Below are 19,865 nucleotides of genomic sequence, written 5' to 3'. Positions count from 1 at the left end.
GGACAGGTCCCCCAGCTTGTCTGAGCAAACAGGGAGGTCCTCAGCCTTGTCTTTTCTTCTTCTTCATTTCCAGCCTCTCCTGTGTCTGGCTTGGCCCAGGCTAGGAGTCTGAAGGAGAGGAGGGACACACTATAAAACGCCATCTCTGCTATAGACATACTGATGCCAGGCAGGGTGGCAAGCTACAGTGAGTAGCCTGGGGAATGTATGGCCTCTATACAGGGCTGTCTCTGAGGAGCAGGGGCTGGGTAAGGTGAAGGCAGGTAGAGCAGATCCCGTGTGACCCCTCGCCCCTCACTTGGCATTCAAAAAGACTTCTGAGTGGCTCTGCCAGGAGAGGGAAGCTGATTCTCAACCTCAACCTTCACTCTGGGGAGCTGAGAGGCTGGTGGGTGTGTGGGTTTCAATGTAACTCCCAGGCACTGTCTGGTAAAGACCCCCGAGACAGGCAGTGAGGCTCACCTGGACTCACTTCAAGGCAGGCTGGTTCTGTCTAACCCAATCCCTGCCCCTCAACTTCCGACTACAGAATTTGCTTCAGCATCCTAGTGCCAAAGAGTGGAGTGCCCCACCCTGCCACATGCTGGGGCTGGCCCTTCCTGTGCTGTGACAAGTCCCAGAGCTGCTGTACTGGATCATGAAACATCAGAAAAGGACAGAAGGGGCTACTAGGAGATCATTCCATCTGTGGTACCCCATATGCCTGCCACCCCCTTCCCATGGAGCCACAACACTCTCCAAGGCCGTCAGGAGTCTGGTCCCTAGGAGGACACAGGCAGCTCAGAGCCCAAGTTACACACCCCCACCCAACCCCCACCCTGCCGCAAAGTAACAGATGCAGGCAGACAGGGTCCTGCCCGTCACTCTGGCTGCCCCAACCCCCTGTTCCTCTGCAATATGCTCCCTCTCCCAACCTTCTCCCACCACTAACTTAATTCCTTAATTCCTACTGGAGATAAGCCGATCTTTCACTGCAATTTATAGTTAATCCAAAAGAAAACAGGGGTGGGAAGGGGTGAGGGCTGGGAGAAGAAGGGGTGAGGGTGGCGGGATGTGTGAAGCAAGCCTGCTCCATTCGGCCTCCTCTTAGATCTCTCACAGTCGGTCGGGCCGGGAATTTTGTGGCCAAAACCCCAGGCTGCTCAGTCCACTTCAGGTGCACTGGGTTCAGTTTGGGGCAGTTACTTCTGCTACTAGATATCTGGATGGTTCACTCCCCAAGACAGAAGCAACAATGGTGAGGTGTGTGGCCCTGGACCACACCAGGAAGAGCTCTCTGAGCAGATTATCACAAGGGCATCAGATGTGCCCCAGGCAATTCCAAGGGGCAGAAACAGACTTGGGGGTGGGGGGCGGGGGACACAGAGCTTGGCATAGTCGCATGGGAATGTGGGGCTTCCAAGAAGGAAGGTGAACTAACTCCCTATCACTAGAGGGGTTCACACTGAGCCTGGAAGCTATACCAGCTGGCAGGAGTTTGGGTGAGGAGGGTTCAGGATGGGAATGTGGTAGTATTTTGTTTAATTTTTGCCTCCAGTGCTGAGACTCCAGGATTTTGACCACTTTGCTCGGCCCTGTGCTGCAAGGCAGGGAAACTCCTGAGGTTGTGGTTCTACTGGGAGGTTCTCTCTAGACCTGGGTCTGGTGGGGTAGCAGGGACTCTCCTTGAAGGTGAAGGAAAACACAGTACCTTGCCCAACCCAGCTCTCCTTAACTTTCTATACAGGGAAGATTCAGGGAGGTCAGCATGGACATGACCCACCAGGCTGCAACCCTCTGTCTACACCGCCTTCCAGGCATCTGTGCTGTGGACATTCTTGCTTAAAGGAGCCAGCACCCCGAGGTGTCACATGCTGTGTGAGAGGGGAGAGAGCTGATGACATCCACTACTGGCCAGGACATTACGTGTGCTGCTGTGTCCCTGGCTGCCACTTCCAACAGAATGTAGGGATTAACCTGCCCACCACTAAGGTCCAAGGGTGGTCAGAAGTAGGTGGGGGGGGGGAGTCAGAATCATTTAACCCTTGCTTCCAACTACCTCTTAAGGAGACCAAATGGCCCCTAAAGAGTGACCTAAAGGTGACCATTTGAGGTGTGAACAAACCTCTAAGGACACACATCTGTGCCCAGCTTGGAGGAGGAGCCTCTTGACAGGACTGTGTGTTACTGCTGCTAAGAGGGGGATCTTCCTTCAGAGACTAAACCTTCCTCTCCAGACTGAGGGTCCTTAGGTAAAGAGCTAATAATGAATGGCCACGATATGGTATCAGCTATCAGTTGCTTCCCCTTTCAAACTCTCATCCCCACCTTAACAGTTAAGGGAGTCCATGTCTAGAGATCATCTGGCATCGATCCACAGGTCGACGCAGGTCACTCATAAAATCTTGAGACCAAAATAACCCTCGGGTTCAGTGTCGAGAGGAAAAACAGTGGAACAAGTTGTTTGTGATCCTATAGACAAAACAATTATGTAAGTGACCTCTGTGTGTCTGTGACACGGGGGGTGGGGGTGGGGGGTGGTAGAGCAGATCCTGGCTGGGAGTCAGCATCTCTGGCCACCTCGCCTCCAGGAGCGGGGCTCTCTCTGCACCAGCAGCAGGAGCTGGGTGAGAGGCCCTTGCTCCCTGAGGAAGGTGAGCATCTAGTCAGGAGCACCGTATGCACGCACGCACGCACAAGCACAAGCATACACACAGACACTGACACACAGGCACACGTGCACAAACACAGCCATAAACCTCCCTAGTACACACTCGAAGGACATAAAAACACTTGTGAAGAACACACATAAACCACACAGATTATTGCCACTGTGCAAACTGCGTCTGCAGTGCTGGGGGCGGGGGGCAGGATAATGGAGTGATAGGGGGAGAACAGGGTAATAGGAGACACTGCTGCAAGGATGTGGCCATGCAGTGCTTGGGGCGGGGTGGGTATGGAGACTTCCCAGCTATCCTTGCGGCAGTAGCACCGTGAGGTGGGCGCCAAGGATTGTCACTGCTTCCCCTCCTTTATCACCCCTGCTTCTCTTCAGCACAGACTCAGGCCCATTATCTGCCTCCTGGGAGGGCTGGGAAGGGTGCTGTAGCAGGGACTGAGGAGGGAGCAGGGGGTAGGGCCTGTCGCCTAAGTTCCCCTAAAGGCCCATCCATCAAGCCATCGGAGATAATCAGTGCTCAGCTGGTTCAGGACACTGATGACTCTCTGGGCACCACAGACACAAAGAATAAATTTTAGGAAGGGGCTGTGTAGGAGGTATCTGGGTAGCAGGGCTACTGCCCTGCCTGGGAAGGGAGAGAAGGCCCATCCATCATTCTGAGAGATGCAGCAATCTAGGCCAATGAGACGGCGATGCTTCAGGGTGGGGGTGGCGGGCAGTAATAATAAAACCATCTCGTGCATGGTGTGGCTCCTCTGTCAGTATCTTATTTACACTTGGGAAATGCCTGCCCCTGCCTGTGCTCCAACTGAGATCCCAGAGATGCTGCAGAATTCAGCCACCATAGATGCAAACCTCTAGCTAGCTCTGGGGAGGAGGGGTCCCTTTGTGATCACTGGGCAGTCCCTGGGTTTGGGGAGGATCCAAGCTTGCTTCTTCTAGGGGCTTTCAAGCAGATCCCAGTCTAGGGAATCCAGAGCATGGCTCCGGCTGGTGTCTGGGCCACACGGGCCACATCGTGATTCAACCTAATGGAGCATGGACAATCAGAGGGTCTGGGAGGAATTTCTCTTTGGCTTCGAAGCTGATCAGATGACTCTGTTTCAGACCAGCTAACTTCCTAATTAAGCCAGTGGAGCTGGGAGGTCAGAGTCCACTGGGTGACCGGTAGAGTCATGGGTGAGTGACCCTGAGAGGGGAATATGTTCATATGCTGTGCAGAGGTCATGTTAGTCCCTAGCCATAATACAGGGGAAGGTCTGATTTTTCTGTGCCTCAGATTCTCTCCTGGGCTCATTCTCCATTCTACTGCATGCACCCCGCTGTGGCTGAGGATCCCAGGCCCCAGGAGCACCCTGCCTGCACTCCAGCTCCCCAGGGCAGAGGAAGCACTGGTCCTTTCATCCCAAGGGATCAAAGCTTCCTACACAGGTGAACACCCTAAATCCTCCCCAGCAGAGGCCCCTCCCTTTCCATCTTTTGGGATCTCTAGGAGATCATAACCTTCCAGAAGTCTGGGATAAGCTCTGGCCCCACCCCATGATCAGTACCCAACCCAGGAACCTTGATACCTGCTGGGAGTAGCTCTTGGCAAGTTCTCTCAGAGAAGCCACTGCCCTGCTTCTTGTGTCTGCATGGAGCACGGCAGGAGGCCCCCACGATGGCGTGGGTAATGTGTAGAAGAATGATAACATCATATCTATTCCATTCCAGCACAGCCAATGAACACTCCTGAGGCCCAGGAGGGGTAGGGACACAAGCAGAGGCAGGATGGTCCAGGAATGCATTAACTGTGCTTCTAAAACTTCTAATGTAGTGAAAGGACGTTATAGGAATAGCGCCAAGACTCTTGAAGATGTGATGCTCCCAGGCCATAGAACCACAGAACCAGGCTATGTGGGGGTCCCTCATATGGACACAGATGTAAGCAGTACAGTGCTATCCATTGGGGTTGAACCACTCTTAATGTACTGCCTTGTGGGTACTCCAGGCTTAGCAAACAGGCTTCTCCATCCTTTGCCCACAACACCCTTGAAGAGAAGCCAAGTGGAAACATTGGGTCTGACTTCCTAGACCTGAACACTGCTGGCTCTGCTAAACATCAGCCCAAGTGTCCACAGGCAAGTCACCTAACCTGTCTGGGCCTCGTCTTTCCATATGTAAAAACAGGCAAACCACATCTATCACAACGTTCCACGTGATCTGCGATGGTCATTAAGTTATTAAATGGCGCTGCCAACAGTCTGGCACCCAAGATCTCTGAATGCAAGTTTGCTTTCACCATGGTTACTCTTCATGCACCTATGCATCCATGTAGCATGTATGGGACTGGCTCCGAGCTAGGCCATGGGAAAACCAAGTCCTATCAGGAGTGGCACTCTCAGGCTTGGGGAAAAAAAAAAAAGATAAATCCCAGGCTCAAAGAACTACCGATGAGGTGCAGGAAGGCTTCCAGATGAGAGAAGTTATCTTCAGCCAGAGGGCAGACTACGAAGGCTTCATGATGCTGTTGGCTCAGATTTAGGGTTTAGAATCAGTATTCAAAGGAAATAGCGGACAGTGTGCAGGAACAGCATGTGCGAAGGCACTGGAGTGGAAAAGACACTTGGTGCAAACTGAGGAGTGTGCAGTGTGCAGGCGAGGGCAGTGAGAGGTGGTAGGGAGTGAGCAGCTAATCGTATGCTCCTGGGCTTGTGAGTGTCCTTCTCAGGTGTATCCTGGGAGTGTGGGCACACTGGAGCCAGGAGTCAGGGCCAGATGCAACCCAGGAACTACAGAAGCAGCCTCACCAAGGAGATACTGTCATCAGAGTCCACAGCAGTGTCTGTAGGGCCGGCTTGGCTCTGAGGCACCTTCTCTAACACTCTTATCTTAGAAGGTGATTGTGAGGGGGCAACACCTGAGGTGTAGCTCAGAGACAGAGAAGGGAACCACCTCCCTATCCCAGTGTCATTTATACACCAGAAGTGACTTGAAGGGACTCACAAGGAACGCCCCAGAAGCCCACTGTCCTCAGGACAGAGTTGGCTGTGTTTGCCCAAACAGTTTAAACTCCTATCTCCACTGACTCACACTGGGCGGACATACAAGCTCACCTGACAAAGCGTGGGCTCCCCTGCATGACCCCCTTACTGGTGCAGGGCAGATCAGGGAGCCTGAGTGTCCTTGCCCTAGTTATTTAAGTCTGGCCTGCATTTTCCCCATAAGCCTGAGGCACCAAGAAACATGTTGTTTGTTTTCCATTGTGACATCCATGGAGCCATGCTGCTGTTCTGGTATGCTGGGTTTCGGGCAAGATGTCCAGCACAGCGGCAGAGGCTACAGGCAGAACAAAGGCTGGAACAGGCGCTAAAGCCTGCTGTGAGACAACCCCATCTTTGGGGGTAAGAACTCCAAGGCAGACTCTGGGTCCCTACCAGTTACTATGGTCATGGTGCCCAACTCTAGGGAGGAGATGCCACATGAAGCCCTGCCAAGGCTACTAGATGGTTCTTGGTAGCAGCTAGCTCTTTCTTTCAGTCCACGATGAAACTCCAGTAAGAGATGGGGAAAATGCTCCAGCCACAGGGTCTCTAAATCTCTATGCTCTGCTTTTTGGATGGAAGACAGGCCAAGATTTAGGCCGAGGCCACTGAGGATTCCTGGTTCTAACTCCCCTTATATATCCCTGTCCCTAAGGGTTTTCCTCCATGCAATGATGGCTGGAGCCTACAGTCAGTTCCTTTCAGAGGACAACCTGGAAAAGAGCTGGGTCTATTCCCCTGGAGGCGGGGGACAGAACTGGGAGTCCCACTGGTTTCCAGCACTAAGGTACATGCATTCCAGAACTCTGGAGGGATGGCCTCCATTTAAATCCATTGACTGACCTCAGTGTCTCAATGGGACAGGCTGGTGCCCATGGCCAACGGCCCATTTTGCTTCTTGGACCACGCCTGCAGCTGGGTCCCAAAGGAGCCACGAGCCAGCGGAACTAATGTCCTCTAATGAGATTCGGGCCAGAGTGGTCAGGCGGGTTTTATTGTGTGTGGCTGGGTAATGAGACTCCTCATGAACTAGGAATGATTTGGGGTCTGTGAAGACTCAAGGTGGCAGAGGTTGCCTGGGTGAGGGAACTGACTCAAGGTGCCAAATTGTATCTCCGAACCCCTCTTGGGTGCTCCATCCACCCCCATGATGCTTTCTGGGCTCCCACTCTCTGCCTGAGCCAAGCCCACACCCTGTCCTGGCCTGCCCATGCCCTGGGGCTCCACGCTCACACCTCAGGGCCCTGCCCTTGTCTCAGCCCACATTCCCAGGGGAGCATTCTCCCCCCTGCTCCGTCACTGCCCCACTGTTTCTGCTCCTGTGCCAGCCTGGGCTCTGTGGGCACCTCCAGTAGCACTCTGTATTTTTCACTCACCCCTTACTTCCCCCAGGAGCTGCAAGACAGGGAGGGTGGATCTGGTGGGGGGCTGACAAAGTCAACGTCTGTATCACGTTCACAATGACGGCCTGGCTCAACCCTTCTGTGTGTGTGCCCATCCTGGCTTGTTCTTTCTGATCTAAAGGATTTACTCTCAGAAGTCCCGGTCTACTTTGGGCATATGGGATAGGCAACAAGTCACCAAACTAAAATCCCTTTAGGGGAACGATATTAATCCTAACACAATTCATGTGAATCTGGCTGAAATTCTGAGTGGAGAGTGGTGCTGGCCTTGGGTTCCATCTGCCTTTATTTTCATGACAATTTAGTGGAAGTGTTCAATTGGCAACAGGAGACCAGGAAGAGAAGTGGGCCACCCCAGGAAAGACTCTTTACCTGGCTTCTACCACCTCAACAGAAGCTGCTGCCACCCCCAACCCCCTCTCAGAGGTAGGTAGAAATTTGAGAAAAGCAGGAGCAGAGAGTCCCAGGCTCTCCCTGCCAGCCCCTGGTTGCTGCCTCTGCAAGCACTCCAGATGGGCAATGGCGGGCGCCCCAGCTGGGCTGCATCCAGGCAGCAAAGCGGGTGCCTGGAGAGCCCTGAGTAACAAGCTGCAGAACAAAGACTGCCCAGCACCTGCTGCCTGTGCGGCACTCCACAGGCCTCCATAGGACTGGCCTGGGCAGGTATCTTTAGCTAGTCAGGCCACCCGAGTCCTCCCACCATGCCCGCAGCTCCCAGGTGGCTGTAGCATCATGTCCAAATAGGGGCAGGGACTTACTCTCCCAGTACCAGGTTGGAGAAAAAGGAAGTGAAGCTGGCACTGAGCAGCTAAGTGGCTTTCTCAAAAGAACATAAGGGGTACTACCCAATGGGCAGACACACAGGGGAAGGGCCATTCAGAGGAAAGACATGTGGTAATAGCCCAGGCCCTTCATTCTCTTCATGTTATCACGTGCTAGCCTTGAGTTAAGAACCGTTCAGTCATCTTTCTCCATCTCCTCTTGAAATCTGGGATAGCGCAGTCAACGGAGTTCCATTTCACAGACAGGAAAGCTGAGGCTCGTGCCACAACTCTGCTAAGGTTTCTCAACAAGTCATCGGCAGAGCTGGGATTCTAACCTAGCTTAGCCAGTTTTACTAGGCTGGGCCATCAAGATGAGGTGAGCAGCTGGTTACAGGAGAAGGACACCTAAGTGACCTGCTTCTCTGCCACCTATTTAGAGACTGAGAAAGGCACAGCTCCCATGCCCTATCTACCCCAAGAATAAGAATCTCTAACCTCCTTTTCTGCACTTCCCAGGATGAAGATTACCTATTCACTGCCCTCAAGATCCTGTTCTCTGCTATCACAAATCATTAAGTCTGCCTTGGGTCTCTTCTGCTCTGCTGGGTTCCCCTCTGCTTGGGGAAGCTTCGACGTTCTCACATGTCTGACAGCTTCGTGCTTTTTCCTTTTCCTCTTCGTCCAGCTCCACCAGGTACGCGGGGTTTAGAGGGTTAACTGGATGCAGGGGTGTTATCTCCAGCTCAGGGCATTCCCTCTTGCAAGGTGATCCACTCGGATCTTAAGTTACCTCCTGCTCCAGGCAGCACATCTGCTGTTGGCTCTGCAGGCCTGCTCTCTATGGAGCTGTTGGCAGCACAGGGGGGATATGTGCCTGCTGGGTTTAGGCGAGGAGTCTGAGCTCTTGAGACTGCAGCTTCCCTACTCCTGGTCCCTCGCTGCCTCCTCCTTTTCTAACAAGTGGCACCCTCCTGCTGCCCACGCCTAGGATTCTGTCAGGTACATTCATACTGCTGACCTGGCCACACACTTGGCTCTGCAGGCTTCTTGTGGGCTCTTGCTCCTGCTCTTTAAAAAGGACAGTGTGCTGCCTAACTTGACTTCCAAAATTCCTTTTTCCTAAGTGCCCACGCAGGAAAGGTGCCTGAGGAGGAACTGAAAACCTATGTCCCTTGGCCCCTACCAAGGAGGCAGCAGGTATGCAGGATCTTGAGAGCCTAGGGAGCAGGCTCCAGCATTGCTGTGTTGGCCAAGGAGACGACAGACAGACAGATAGACAGCCCTTTCCAGGTGTTGTCAAGGTCTGTGTTCTTTCCAGCAAGGATTTAGTGGAAAGCCAAGGACAGAGAAGAAGGAAGCAGAATCAAGGTTTCCTATGCCCCAAAGGACTAGGACCCGATAGCTTTTGCTGGAGTGGGCTGGTTTTGCTAGCTCTTAAGCAAATCCTGGGTCTCCTCCCCAGATCACCTTCAAGTCACTGACATCATCACAGGGGTCCTCATGGTTCAAAACCGCCCGTGCAACCCCTCCGAATGCCGTAAAGAATCAGTTATGTGTGAGCAAGCATTTGGTACTCACGGTTCCAGGTCCGTGGTAATCTGCAAATATGAGCACATACACTCCCTAATTCTAGTTCCTGCAGATCTGTACTTGTAACAGTGAATCGGAGATGACCAACAGCATCACACAAAGCCCCGTGCACATGCGCAATCCACCCACGCCAGACCAAAGGCAAGCCTGTCAGAAGTATTAGAGGCTAAGTTCCACAACTGCCTACTGCCCATTCTCACCTGGTGTGCTGGCTAATGTTCAAAGCTGAAGAAAAAAAAAAAAAAAAAAAAAAAAAAAAGGAAAGAAAAGGGAAAAAAAAAGCCCAACAGGTGACTTCGTATACACCTTCTTCAGTTAGGAGGAGTTCGATTTGCCAAGTTAACCAGGAAAGATACAATCGGAGGAGTTGAAAGCTATAGTCACACCTCCCTTGGGTGTTTTCTATTTGTGTTGAACAATGAACATTAGTCAGCTGCTAAACAATGGCAGCATCATAGATGCAGCGATGGGAGCCGACCCTCTGGCCCTCCATCCTGGCCCCCTGGCTCAGCTGTGGTCACAGCCATGCTGGCCAGCCTACAACTGGATCCACAGGCCAGGCGGCCCAGGCGATCTCCCAGGAGGAATCATTGTGCAGAGCCAAGTGGCCGAGGAAGGAACTGGCAACCTACAAATGGTCCCAGCTTGCATTAGGGAACGACTGACTATACATCCCACAGGCATACTAGTCTAGGTCCAGAAGCCACCCTCTGGGCTGCTCAGCCAGGCCTGCTGGGCCCGAGCTCTGTAGTGTCTGGCTTTCTTTCTGGCCTTGACAGTTAGCCCTTGGATCTGACTCAGAAGATGCTCTCTGCAAGGCTTCCTGACTACTAGGCCTAGAGATGGTTCTGTTTTTACAGTGCAAGCCCCAGGCCAGAAGAATGGGTTCTGCTACAATGCCTGGTCCAGTAAGCCCAATGGGAAGAGGAAAAGACCCATGTAGCTTGGCTCTGGGGCCTTCAAAGGAAAGCACCAGAAATCAGTGCTGTGCACAGGCAGCTTAAAAGGAATGAATGCTGTGGCCTGACAGGTCTTTGCATGGTGAGCTCGACACCTAGGGTGTGGGGTTTCTTTCTAGACCAAAGGTGTGGGGAAGCCAATTAGCAAGGTGTGGCAAAGGTGGGACACTTACTTCCCAGACAGCCTCTCCTCCCTTTCCTCTTCTGGCTTCCATCCCTCTGTGGGTAACACTGACCCTCTCCTCTAAGTGAGCACCCCGGAAGGAGCCTCTGTCATCCCAGGAAACAAAGACGAAGCCCCTGGCCCTTCCTACCCTGCCTGTACTGTCTGTCATATAGAAATGTACTTCGAGAGCCAGGTTGGCAGTGTTATAAAGTCAGGAGCCATCACACATACTGGGGACTCTTGTCTCCCCACTTCCCCAAGGCTCCCCTGTCACAGCCCTGGGAACACAAGAGAGAGCAGCAGACAGACGGGCAAAACCCCAGAGAAAGGCAGGAGCAGGAAGAAGCTGAGGAAGGGGGCAGGAGGGAACACAGAGGGGATGGATTGCCAATGGGGACCTCCTAGCTTTCTCAGTCCGAGGACCAGACTGAGTGTAGCCATAGCCCCCTGCTTCTGGTCACTGTGGACCTCAGAAAGCAAGCAGAGGAGGCAGCAGGTATGCAGAAGCAGGTTCTGTCTAAGATCTCCGCAAGTCCAGGAACTTTGGCTGCCTCAGCTGCACCCATCCATGGGTCATGGTCAGCACAGAGCACTTGTTAAATATCTCTTAGCTATGATTCCATTCTGGGCATCCTAACCTCTCTTGGTTGGATTTTTGGTGGGGAGTATCTGCTTTGAGCCAGGTGAGTGTCACCTCTTGTGTGGGTGGAGCACAATGGGCCTCTACCCCCACCCCCACCCCAATGGAATTAACTTGCTCCAACCCAAAACTGGGGGACTGAGCACCAGATAGAATGTGAGCTTATCCTTCTTCAAACCCTCTGGCCTTTTGTCCATCCCCGGATTAGGTTAACCCCTAGTGTGCTAGGACTCTTTAGGGCTATGGGCAAGTGGCTTACTCTGGGCTCCAGGAAGAGTTAGGGATTTAAAAGGCTTTCTGAAGTTCAGCCTATGCTGACCACGTAAATTAATTCAAAGGCTGAGTTTCGGCGTGCACTGCACTTAACACTATCAGCAAGAAAGTAGATGAACAGTGGCTCTCACTCTCAGCCAGACCACACCAGTGCCGGGTTCAACATGCCCCTGTGAAGTGGAAAGTGATGTCCCTTCTTGGGACATCCAAGAGGGGAGCACTCCACACTGGCCTAGGTACCAGCTTTCCCAAATTGCTTTCTGGACATCCACCACTGATAGAGAGGTGCAGTGCCCCAGCGCCGAGATGGCTGGCAGGAGGAAGCAGTAAGGGAAGGAGAGAGGCCAGGCTCTTGTCTTCCAGAAGTCAGTCCAAGCTACACCTGGACAGCCAGGCCTGCCCTTCCCTAACAAGCAGCCCGGCAAGCCTACAGAGTCGCAGTGGCTGGGAACCCAATATTCTTAACCCAGAGGCTCTGTCTGTATTCCAGCCCCCTAGTTTGCCACCCCGAGTTGACGAACAAACGAATTACCTTGGAGCTTATCTCAGAGCTCGTCTCAGGTTGCTTTACAGGGGAGGGGGCAGTTGGTTAGAGAGATACTTTCCTCACTTTGACCCAAATCAGTGTGTCCTGCTGGCAGCCTCGTTGCTTCCCCAGGGACACAAGGGGTTAAATCCAGGCGAGGGGACTCGGTAGGATTTGCCTCCTAAACGCATTTTTCCAGTTCATTCCCCAGCACAATATGCCTGGGCCGTCCTAGCCTCCGCCCGCCCCCACCCCATCCGTCAGAATAGGCCAATATGGGCCACCTCAGGGTCCGGAGCGGAGTTAACCCCTCTTCTGCCGGCAGCTCATACCTCGAGGAAAGACACGCGGGACACCGTCGGGGCCTCTCGGGAAAGTGGGTCATGCGGCCACCTGGTTGGCATGAAGCCAGTGGAGCTTCCTCCTGGGAGAGCCCTCCGCTTTAGAAGTGGAGTTCCAGTACGGAGCCCAGCCCCGCGCAAGGCCGGGAGTTTGCGAACCCCATGCGGCCCCGACCTCACCCTCCAGAAAAGGAACCGCAGGTGAGTAAGAAGCTGCCGGTGCCGCAGGAGCAGGCTCCGTTCGCCCGCTGTGGGGCGATGTGGGGCAGGAGGGGGCCCCCATGAGCCCGAAACCATCTGACAAGAGGCCGCCAAAAGAAATGAAGTCCTCCCCCCAAAACCCCCGCCACTCTCCAAGCCCACCAGCTAGGAGACTGACGCCCTCCCCCTGGGGCTGTTGTCTCATACCCCAAGCCCGTGATTACGGTGATTATTTTGCATTTATATAACACGCAGTGTTTCCAAACTGCTTCTCGAGCTGAGAACTGGTTATTAAATAAATAGAACCCTATTACATATTATTATTTTTGTGAAGAACTGAGCGGAGAAAGTGCTTTCTTGCTACATAGAGACGTGCATCCGATTGCTTCCCTGCAGGGCAGGCTGTTGGGCTTCTCAACCCCTTTCTCCACGGTGCCACCTCCTACCCCCCCTTATCCAAGCGTGACCCAACTTTTCTGGCTCCGTTCGCTCCTTACAACCCGTAGTCTTGCCCATCATCCAGCTCCAAGTCCCAGGGAGGTTCTGGTTGGGTAGGGGGTTATGGAGGGAGGCAAAAGCAATCGCCTTACCTGGGAGGAAGAAGGCGGTCAAGCCGAGAGCGAGTCCCCACCAGCGTCCAGCGGCGCCCGCAAGCCCCATCCGAGCCATCGGGGGGCGGGGGTCCAGCAAAAGGGGCTGCCAGGAGGGCGCTCCTCGCGCTCCAGAAACCAGCCTGGAAGACGAGGGCGGATCGCTGGCGGTCCGCGGGCACTCGGAGGATCCAGGTCAGCCGCAGCCGTCGGTCGGGGCGGGGTGGGCTGGGTGGGATCCGCGCGGCCGCAATCCGGGCCCCGGCTGCCGCCGGCTCAGAGCCTCGGCAGATGCCCGCAGTAAGTTGCACGAGTCATGCCCCCTTCGCCTCCTCCGCTCTCCTCCTCGCCCCGGTCCCCGCCCTCTTCTTCCACGCAAAGCGGGGCTGGGGAGAGGGACCCACCCCCGGCTCGCCCGGCTACCGGGCTAACGCGGCGCAGGCTCCCGGCCCTGGGGCGCGCTCACACCCTCCCGCTCGGCTCCAACTTGCAGGCGTCCATGGCCGGTTGTTCTCCGAGGGTGGCCGGGCGGTGAGGAGGGCTCGGGGCCCAGGCGGTGGTGTGCGGCTACAGCGGCCAGCTGCCCGCGGGGCTCTGGGCTGCACGGTCTCCGAGGAGCGAGGGGAGCGAGCTGGGTGCGCCACGGGTCCCCACCGCCGCCACCGCGCTGGGTGCGGGCGATCCGCAACAATGTGGAGCTGCCCCGGCGACGAGGCGAGCCGCGCTCGCTCCTCTCCCTCTCTTTCTCTCACTCGCCGATCCAGCCTCTCACCCGCTCTCCCGTGATGTCAGCCCGGGGGGAGGGGTTAGCATTAACCCCCTCCTGGCTCCCACGCGCCCGGCCCAACCCTGGCCCGGCCTCCGCCCGCCCGGCCGCACCTCCCAGTCCTAAGCAGCTGTGGCTGCGAGCGTGGCCGTGGGGTTCCGCTCAGGGACCCTCGCTAGCGAGATGCCCCTTGGGACGTCTTTCGGTCGTGGAAAGGGCCGGAGGGCGGGTTGCCCTCCGCGGTCGCTGACAAAGGGAGGCAGTGACCCCTAGCGGCCGGCAAGGGGGAGAAACTGCTCGGTAGGGGTGGAGTTATGATGAGGAGGGGGGCTGCCTTGGGGATCCGTGTGAACGCTGAAAGTGGCATTGTCCGAGCTCCGAGGGCTTTTCCAACTCTCTGGTCCAACCCTGGGACCATTTCGCAGATGAGGAAACAAAGGCCCAGAGGAGGGCGTGGAGAGTGGGCCTAGGCAGAAAGAAGCAGAGCACAGACTAGAACTCAGCTGCCAAAGCTTCTGCTCCCCAAGATCTGGACACCAGACGGAAGCAGCTTTGCCGAGGACCAACCGCGAAAGCTGTGAAGAGCGGAGGCATGACATTAGTGGGTGAGATCAGGGCAGTCAGGTTTCTAGTGGGACTTCTTTTATAATCTTCATTGCCTTCAGGGGGTCCTTGTCCCGAAACTGAAGCCTTCTGCTTTCCCCGAAGAGCGACAAACCAAGTCGGTTCCCATTGCTTACACCTAGTCTCTGAGTGGTTTGCGGGATTCCCGCGAAAGTGGCCCATCCAGTCGGTGTCCTAGAACGGCCAGGACTCTCCGCCCCATCCTGTTCGCCACCCACCACATCCGGGTGGCTTCTTGCCAAGGTGACTGAGCCCGAGGGGCCCTTAGCAGCCTAAAGTCTGGACCTTCTGTCCCCATCCTTGGCCTATGAGAGGCAGACAGACAGGGTTTCCTAGTCAAGAGAACTGAACTCTCTCTTCCCAGAGGCTTAGCAGACTACACCCACTTTGCCCTTTGCCCTTTGCCCAGCCTCAAGGGCACCGAGGCATAGGGGAGCGGCCAAATTCTGATAAAACGTAAATTTTCTTTTTCGGAGAGTGGGAGGGGCAGGACAATAGAGGAGAGTGACAGTTTCCCACTATTGGGCTCATGCTCAGCCTCCTAAAGAAGTCACTCCACTCACAGGAACGCTCACTCTCTGAATCCCTTTCACACATGTAACTCGGAACAAACTTTTTACCACACTACTGCCTGACTTGGGAATGCGTTGTGTGGTCTCAGAGTTGGCCCTTGCCCCCACATGAGCTGGGTCTAGGGGAGGAGGGGAAACGGAAGTTCTGAAGAATCCTCTACCACAGCACCCGTGGTGTGGGTTTTCATATTCACGACAAATGCATCTATCTAGGTTAGCCTGGGCCAGGAGGGACCTGAAAGGCTTCTGCTGTAGTAAGAGAGCTGCAGGGGCTCACTGGAGGTGTCTATCAGACACAGACAGAGCCTCAAGAAACTGGATTAAAGGTAAGGGTCAGTGCAGGGAAAACCATGAAAGTGAACAACAGCTAAGATATTAGGGAACAGGCTCATAAATAATTGGTCCTAACCCAGCCTGAGCTTGAGGTAGGGTCAAGCCTGAAATCAGACTCATGCCAGATAACCACAGGAGGGTCTTAATCCAGGGGATGCCCTGTCAAATTCAGCAAGTTGGTGGCTGGCAGCCAGGAACCTCCCAAGTGCTTTTATGCTTGCCCGAGCCAAAATGAGTTTTTGTTTTTGTTTGTGCTTGTGGCCAACATGTCTTAGGACCTAACATTGTGCTCTCTTACCTTCTCCGATACTTGCTGAGTATTCCTGAAAAGCCAGGGATGGTAGCTTATACCTTTGAGGCAGAGGCAGGAAGATCTCCAAGTTCCAGGCCACCCTGTACTACTAAGTGAGTTCTGGGACAACCAGGGATACACAGAAAAACAGTGTATGGAAACAAACTGAAAAACAAGGCATCCGAAAAAGGCATGTCTCTTCAGGAGGGACATGGCTGCCTGAGGGTGCAGAATATGCAGGCAAGTGGCTGAGGCTATACTGCTGTCGACTATAAACATGCAGGAAGGCAGCTTGAAGAGGCAACAAACAGTTGGCCGCTGTCCTTGAGGACCGACCAGATTTAAACCCAGAGAGGCAGAAGAGAGAATTCCAGGGAGATGATATTATTTAGACCAGAATGTAGGGAAGGAAGGGTTCTGCTGTTCTGGGAAAGGCAAGTGCTTGGGTTTGGTTTCCCAGTGAGAGGGAATGTGAGAGAAGGACAGGATTGCAAAAGATCACAAAGATTTCCTTTGCTGATGGGGAGGAAAATAGGACCAGGCATCAGGACAGCACAGGCTGTGGTTCCCCTCCCCCCCACTCCCACCCCATGATCTCTCTGTGTAGCCCTGGCTGTCCTGGAAGTCACTCTATAGGGCAGACTGGCCTCAAAAACACCTGCCTGCGCCTCCTGAGTGCTGGGATTACAGGTGTGTACCACCATGGACAACATCCTGTGGTCCCAGTTCTTAAACTAGGGACCCCAGTGTCATTTTTTGCTTTTTCCTAGCTCAACTGTCACGTTCCAGCTTGAGAGCAAACCTGATGGTACTGCTGGGCAGTTGTGCAGACCCTTAGTCCCAGCACTCAGGAGCTGATCTCTGAATTTGAGCCAGCCTGGTCTACTGAAAGAGTTCTAGGACATTCAGGGCTACAGAGTAAAGCCCTGTCTCAAAAAGAATGACCAACCAACCAACCAACCAACCAACCAACCAACCAACCAACCAAACAGAAAAACCCAAACCAACCAAACAAACACAAAAAGAAACCCTGATGGCTCTGCTGCGTCTATGCCCTGTGCATGATGACACTACCTCACTTGTGCTTTTGTCTGCCTTGACCCTGTGCTCAGGATTTCCATGTGGTCCTCACACAGAGGACAAAGAGGAAAATGTATGGTTCAGACACATGGGACTTTGATGTTTGGATGCCTGGATTCAAATCAATCTCTCTCTCTCTAGCTCTCTCTCTCTCTCTCTCTCTCTCTCTCTTTCTCTCTCCCTCCCTCCTTCCCTCCCTCCCCTTCCTCCCCTTCCCTCCCTCCTCCCCTCCCTCCCCCCTCCTCCCCTCCCTCCCCCCTCCTCCCCTCCCTCCCCCCTCCTTCCCTCCCTCCTTCTTCCTTCCCCCTCCTCCCCTCTCTCAACAGGGTCTCTCTATGTACCCCTGATGCCTTGACTCTCCTGGGACTCACTATGTAGACCAAGCTCACCTTAAACTCACAGTATAAAGGTCTGGGCCACTATGCCGCACTTAAGAGGTGTTGGTTTTTGTTGGTTGGTTTTTGTTTGATTTCTTTTACTCTCCAATCCGGAAAGATTCCATTCTTGTTAGTTTGTTTGCTTTGTGTTGGAGATAAAGTGTCTTTATGTAGTCCTGTCCTTGAACCCGCTATGTAGACCAGGAAGCCTTTAACTCACAGAGATCCTCCTGCCTCTGCTTCCTGAGTACTGGGATTAAAGGTCTGGCCCACCACATTGTGGGTTTTGTTTTGTTTTGTTTTGTTTTGTTTTGTTTTGTTTTTTGAGACAGGGTCTCCTTGTGGCCTTGGCTAGCCCTGAACTAACGTTGACAGTTACTCTCCTGCCTCCACCTCCTGAGTGTATACCCCTTATAGCTGTGTATCATCGTGGCCAGCTCTGGATTCTAATTTCTTTTAAAAATACTTATTTTGGGGGCTGAAAGATGATGATTGGTCAGTGAAGGAGGAGGGGAGCAGAGAGGGTGGGTTGTCATGGAAGCCAGTAAGAAGAGGAGGGGATTTAGCTGAAGAAGAGGAAGGGGAGAGAGGGCCGGGGTGGAGGAAGGCCATCATCTAAATAGTGAGTTATTCTGCAGGTGCCGGCAGGGATCAGACTGCTCTTGGGGATAGTGTCTTTGGGAGAATGGTGTTGACCTCCAAGTAGGAGCAAAACCCAGATCCAAGCGGAGGGTGGGGTAGGAGCGGGAGGTGGAGGTCAAGGGAAGAGCGATGGGAGAGTAGTAAGTAGTAGGTGCGAGGAGTAAGCAAGATAATCAGAAGCTTAGAGTTAGCCAGACAGGTCAAGGGGTTTAGTGTCTTCTTTTGGGTGGGAAATCAAAGGCCCCTGGAAGGGGGCGGGGCAAGGTGACGCCAAGGGTGGGAAAGAGGTGAGGCGCAGGATTCTGAGCCAGGCCAAGGAGGTGAAGAGGGCAGAGGTGAAGAGATTTTTTTTGGGGACAGAGCACAGGAAGGATGAGTAATAGGGTCACTGCAGGGAGGTGAGGGCTGGAGTTACCTGCAGAGGGAGGTTGGAAGGCGGCTTCAGATTTCACAAGTCGGAAGGCTGTGGTGAGTGGAAGGGAGGTGTGATTAGCAGTCTCCCAGCACCACTACGGGAAAGAGTACACGTGATGGGTGTGTCTTTCGGGGGGAGTCAGGACCCGGGGCTTCTGTTTAAGCAGAGTCGGATCCAATTTAATCTGGCGAGGACCATTAAGAGATTCTAGCTGAGGGGTGCGGGAAATAACTCCAGGTCTTCTTCCCACTGAGGCGGCAGTCAGCTCATAAGAAATGTTCCTCATGGAGTTTCTTTTTTAGCCTGGGAACTTGTGGGTCCTACCCACCTCTCTGACTCTGGGACCTGATGTGCCTTAGTGTGTCAGGCCACTCCAAAAGCCGTCAGCTGATCTTTACTTTCTTATCTAGCCCAGTCTTTATCTAGCCCTGTCTTACGGTAGAAAAGGTGGCTACGGATATGCCTGAGAGTAGCCAGAAGAAAAGAGCCCTCCTAGGAAATCCTCCCCGGGGCACTCTCAGCTTCCACAGGCCCTTTCAGAGAGGCAGCTGTTGGGCTTGGAAAAGGCCCAAAGTCAACACAATAATGACTTCCCCTCCCGGCCATCTCCCAGGCCCCTCTGTGTCATTCAGTAATTAGCTAATAAAGCTTACTTTGATGTGAGAAGAACCTTATGAAATCCCCCAAACCCTGAAACCTGTTGGCAGGAGAAGATACATTGGAAGCGCTACCCTGAATAAAAGGTTACCCCTTCCAGGGTTCCCAGACCTCAGTGTTAGGTCAGTTGAGGCTGAGATGTGAGGAGAGAAAAAAGAAAATGGTGGAGGAAGAAGATGAGATACACAATCAGGGCCAGACGATGGGATCCTATGGAGAAAGCATGTCCAAGTCTCTGGCCAATCCCAGAGATGCCCCACCTGCTTATAGGTACACCCTTCCCTCACCTGGCCAGCGTCACCCTAGGCTGTGCTCCTGGGGGGAACTGGAAACCACAGTCTCTAATTACTGTTATCATCACCATGGTAGCTGTGGTGATTATTATGGTACTTCTGTATCCCACAGTGCTTAGCAGCATTTAATTATTGTTATTCCTAGAGAGATCACTGCAGAGCTTCCCCATTGCCAAGACTGCCGATGCTCTTGGGACCAACCAGATGAACGCAATGGCACCCCACCCCAGCGCTGGTGATCAAGTATGTTCCAAAGCGAACCAAGATGGTTTAACTGAAGCAAAGCCTCAAGAGATGTTCCAGGGACCTTAATGGCTGGCGGAACTGAAGTCCAAGGGTTCTGTTTTGTTGTTGTTTTTGAGACAAGCTCATCAACACTGGCCTCAAATTTACTTTGTAGCCAAGGGTTACTTTAAGCTTCTGTTCCTCCTGCCTCTACCCCACAAATGCTGAGACTATAGGTGTGAACCACCATGCCTGGCTTCTTTGTTGCTGGGGATTGAACCCAGGGCTTCATGCATGCTAGGCAAGCGTTGGGACAACTGAGCTGCATCTTGCCCCATCTTGAATCATCCAGTTCTCCAGAAAGAAGCCTGGAATAAACCGAATCCTGTCCTTGCTTCTGGTCAAGAGCTCCTCTGAATATTCCTGCCACTCACCACTCTAAATCCCAGGGGGT

At 53.6% G+C, this 19,865-nt stretch overlaps 1 protein-coding gene across 1 annotated transcript in view; it reads right to left on the bottom strand.

Moving 5' to 3' along the window:
• Nectin1 (nectin cell adhesion molecule 1) overlaps window positions 1–13,910 on the bottom strand; it is a 63,084-nt gene extending 49,174 nt beyond the window's left edge. The window contains exon 1 of the mRNA NM_001100476.1: window positions 13,136–13,910. Coding sequence (NP_001093946.1) covers window positions 13,136–13,214 — 79 coding nt within the window. The 5' untranslated portion in view covers window positions 13,215–13,910. The remainder of the gene's footprint in view (window positions 1–13,135) is intronic.
• Window positions 13,911–19,865: the final 5,955 nt, after the last annotated feature.

This window comes from Rattus norvegicus, chromosome 8, assembly GCF_036323735.1.
Source record: "Rattus norvegicus strain BN/NHsdMcwi chromosome 8, GRCr8, whole genome shotgun sequence".
Taxonomy (NCBI): Eukaryota; Metazoa; Chordata; class Mammalia; order Rodentia; family Muridae; genus Rattus; species Rattus norvegicus.
This window is presented reverse-complemented; position numbering and strand designations above follow the sequence as displayed.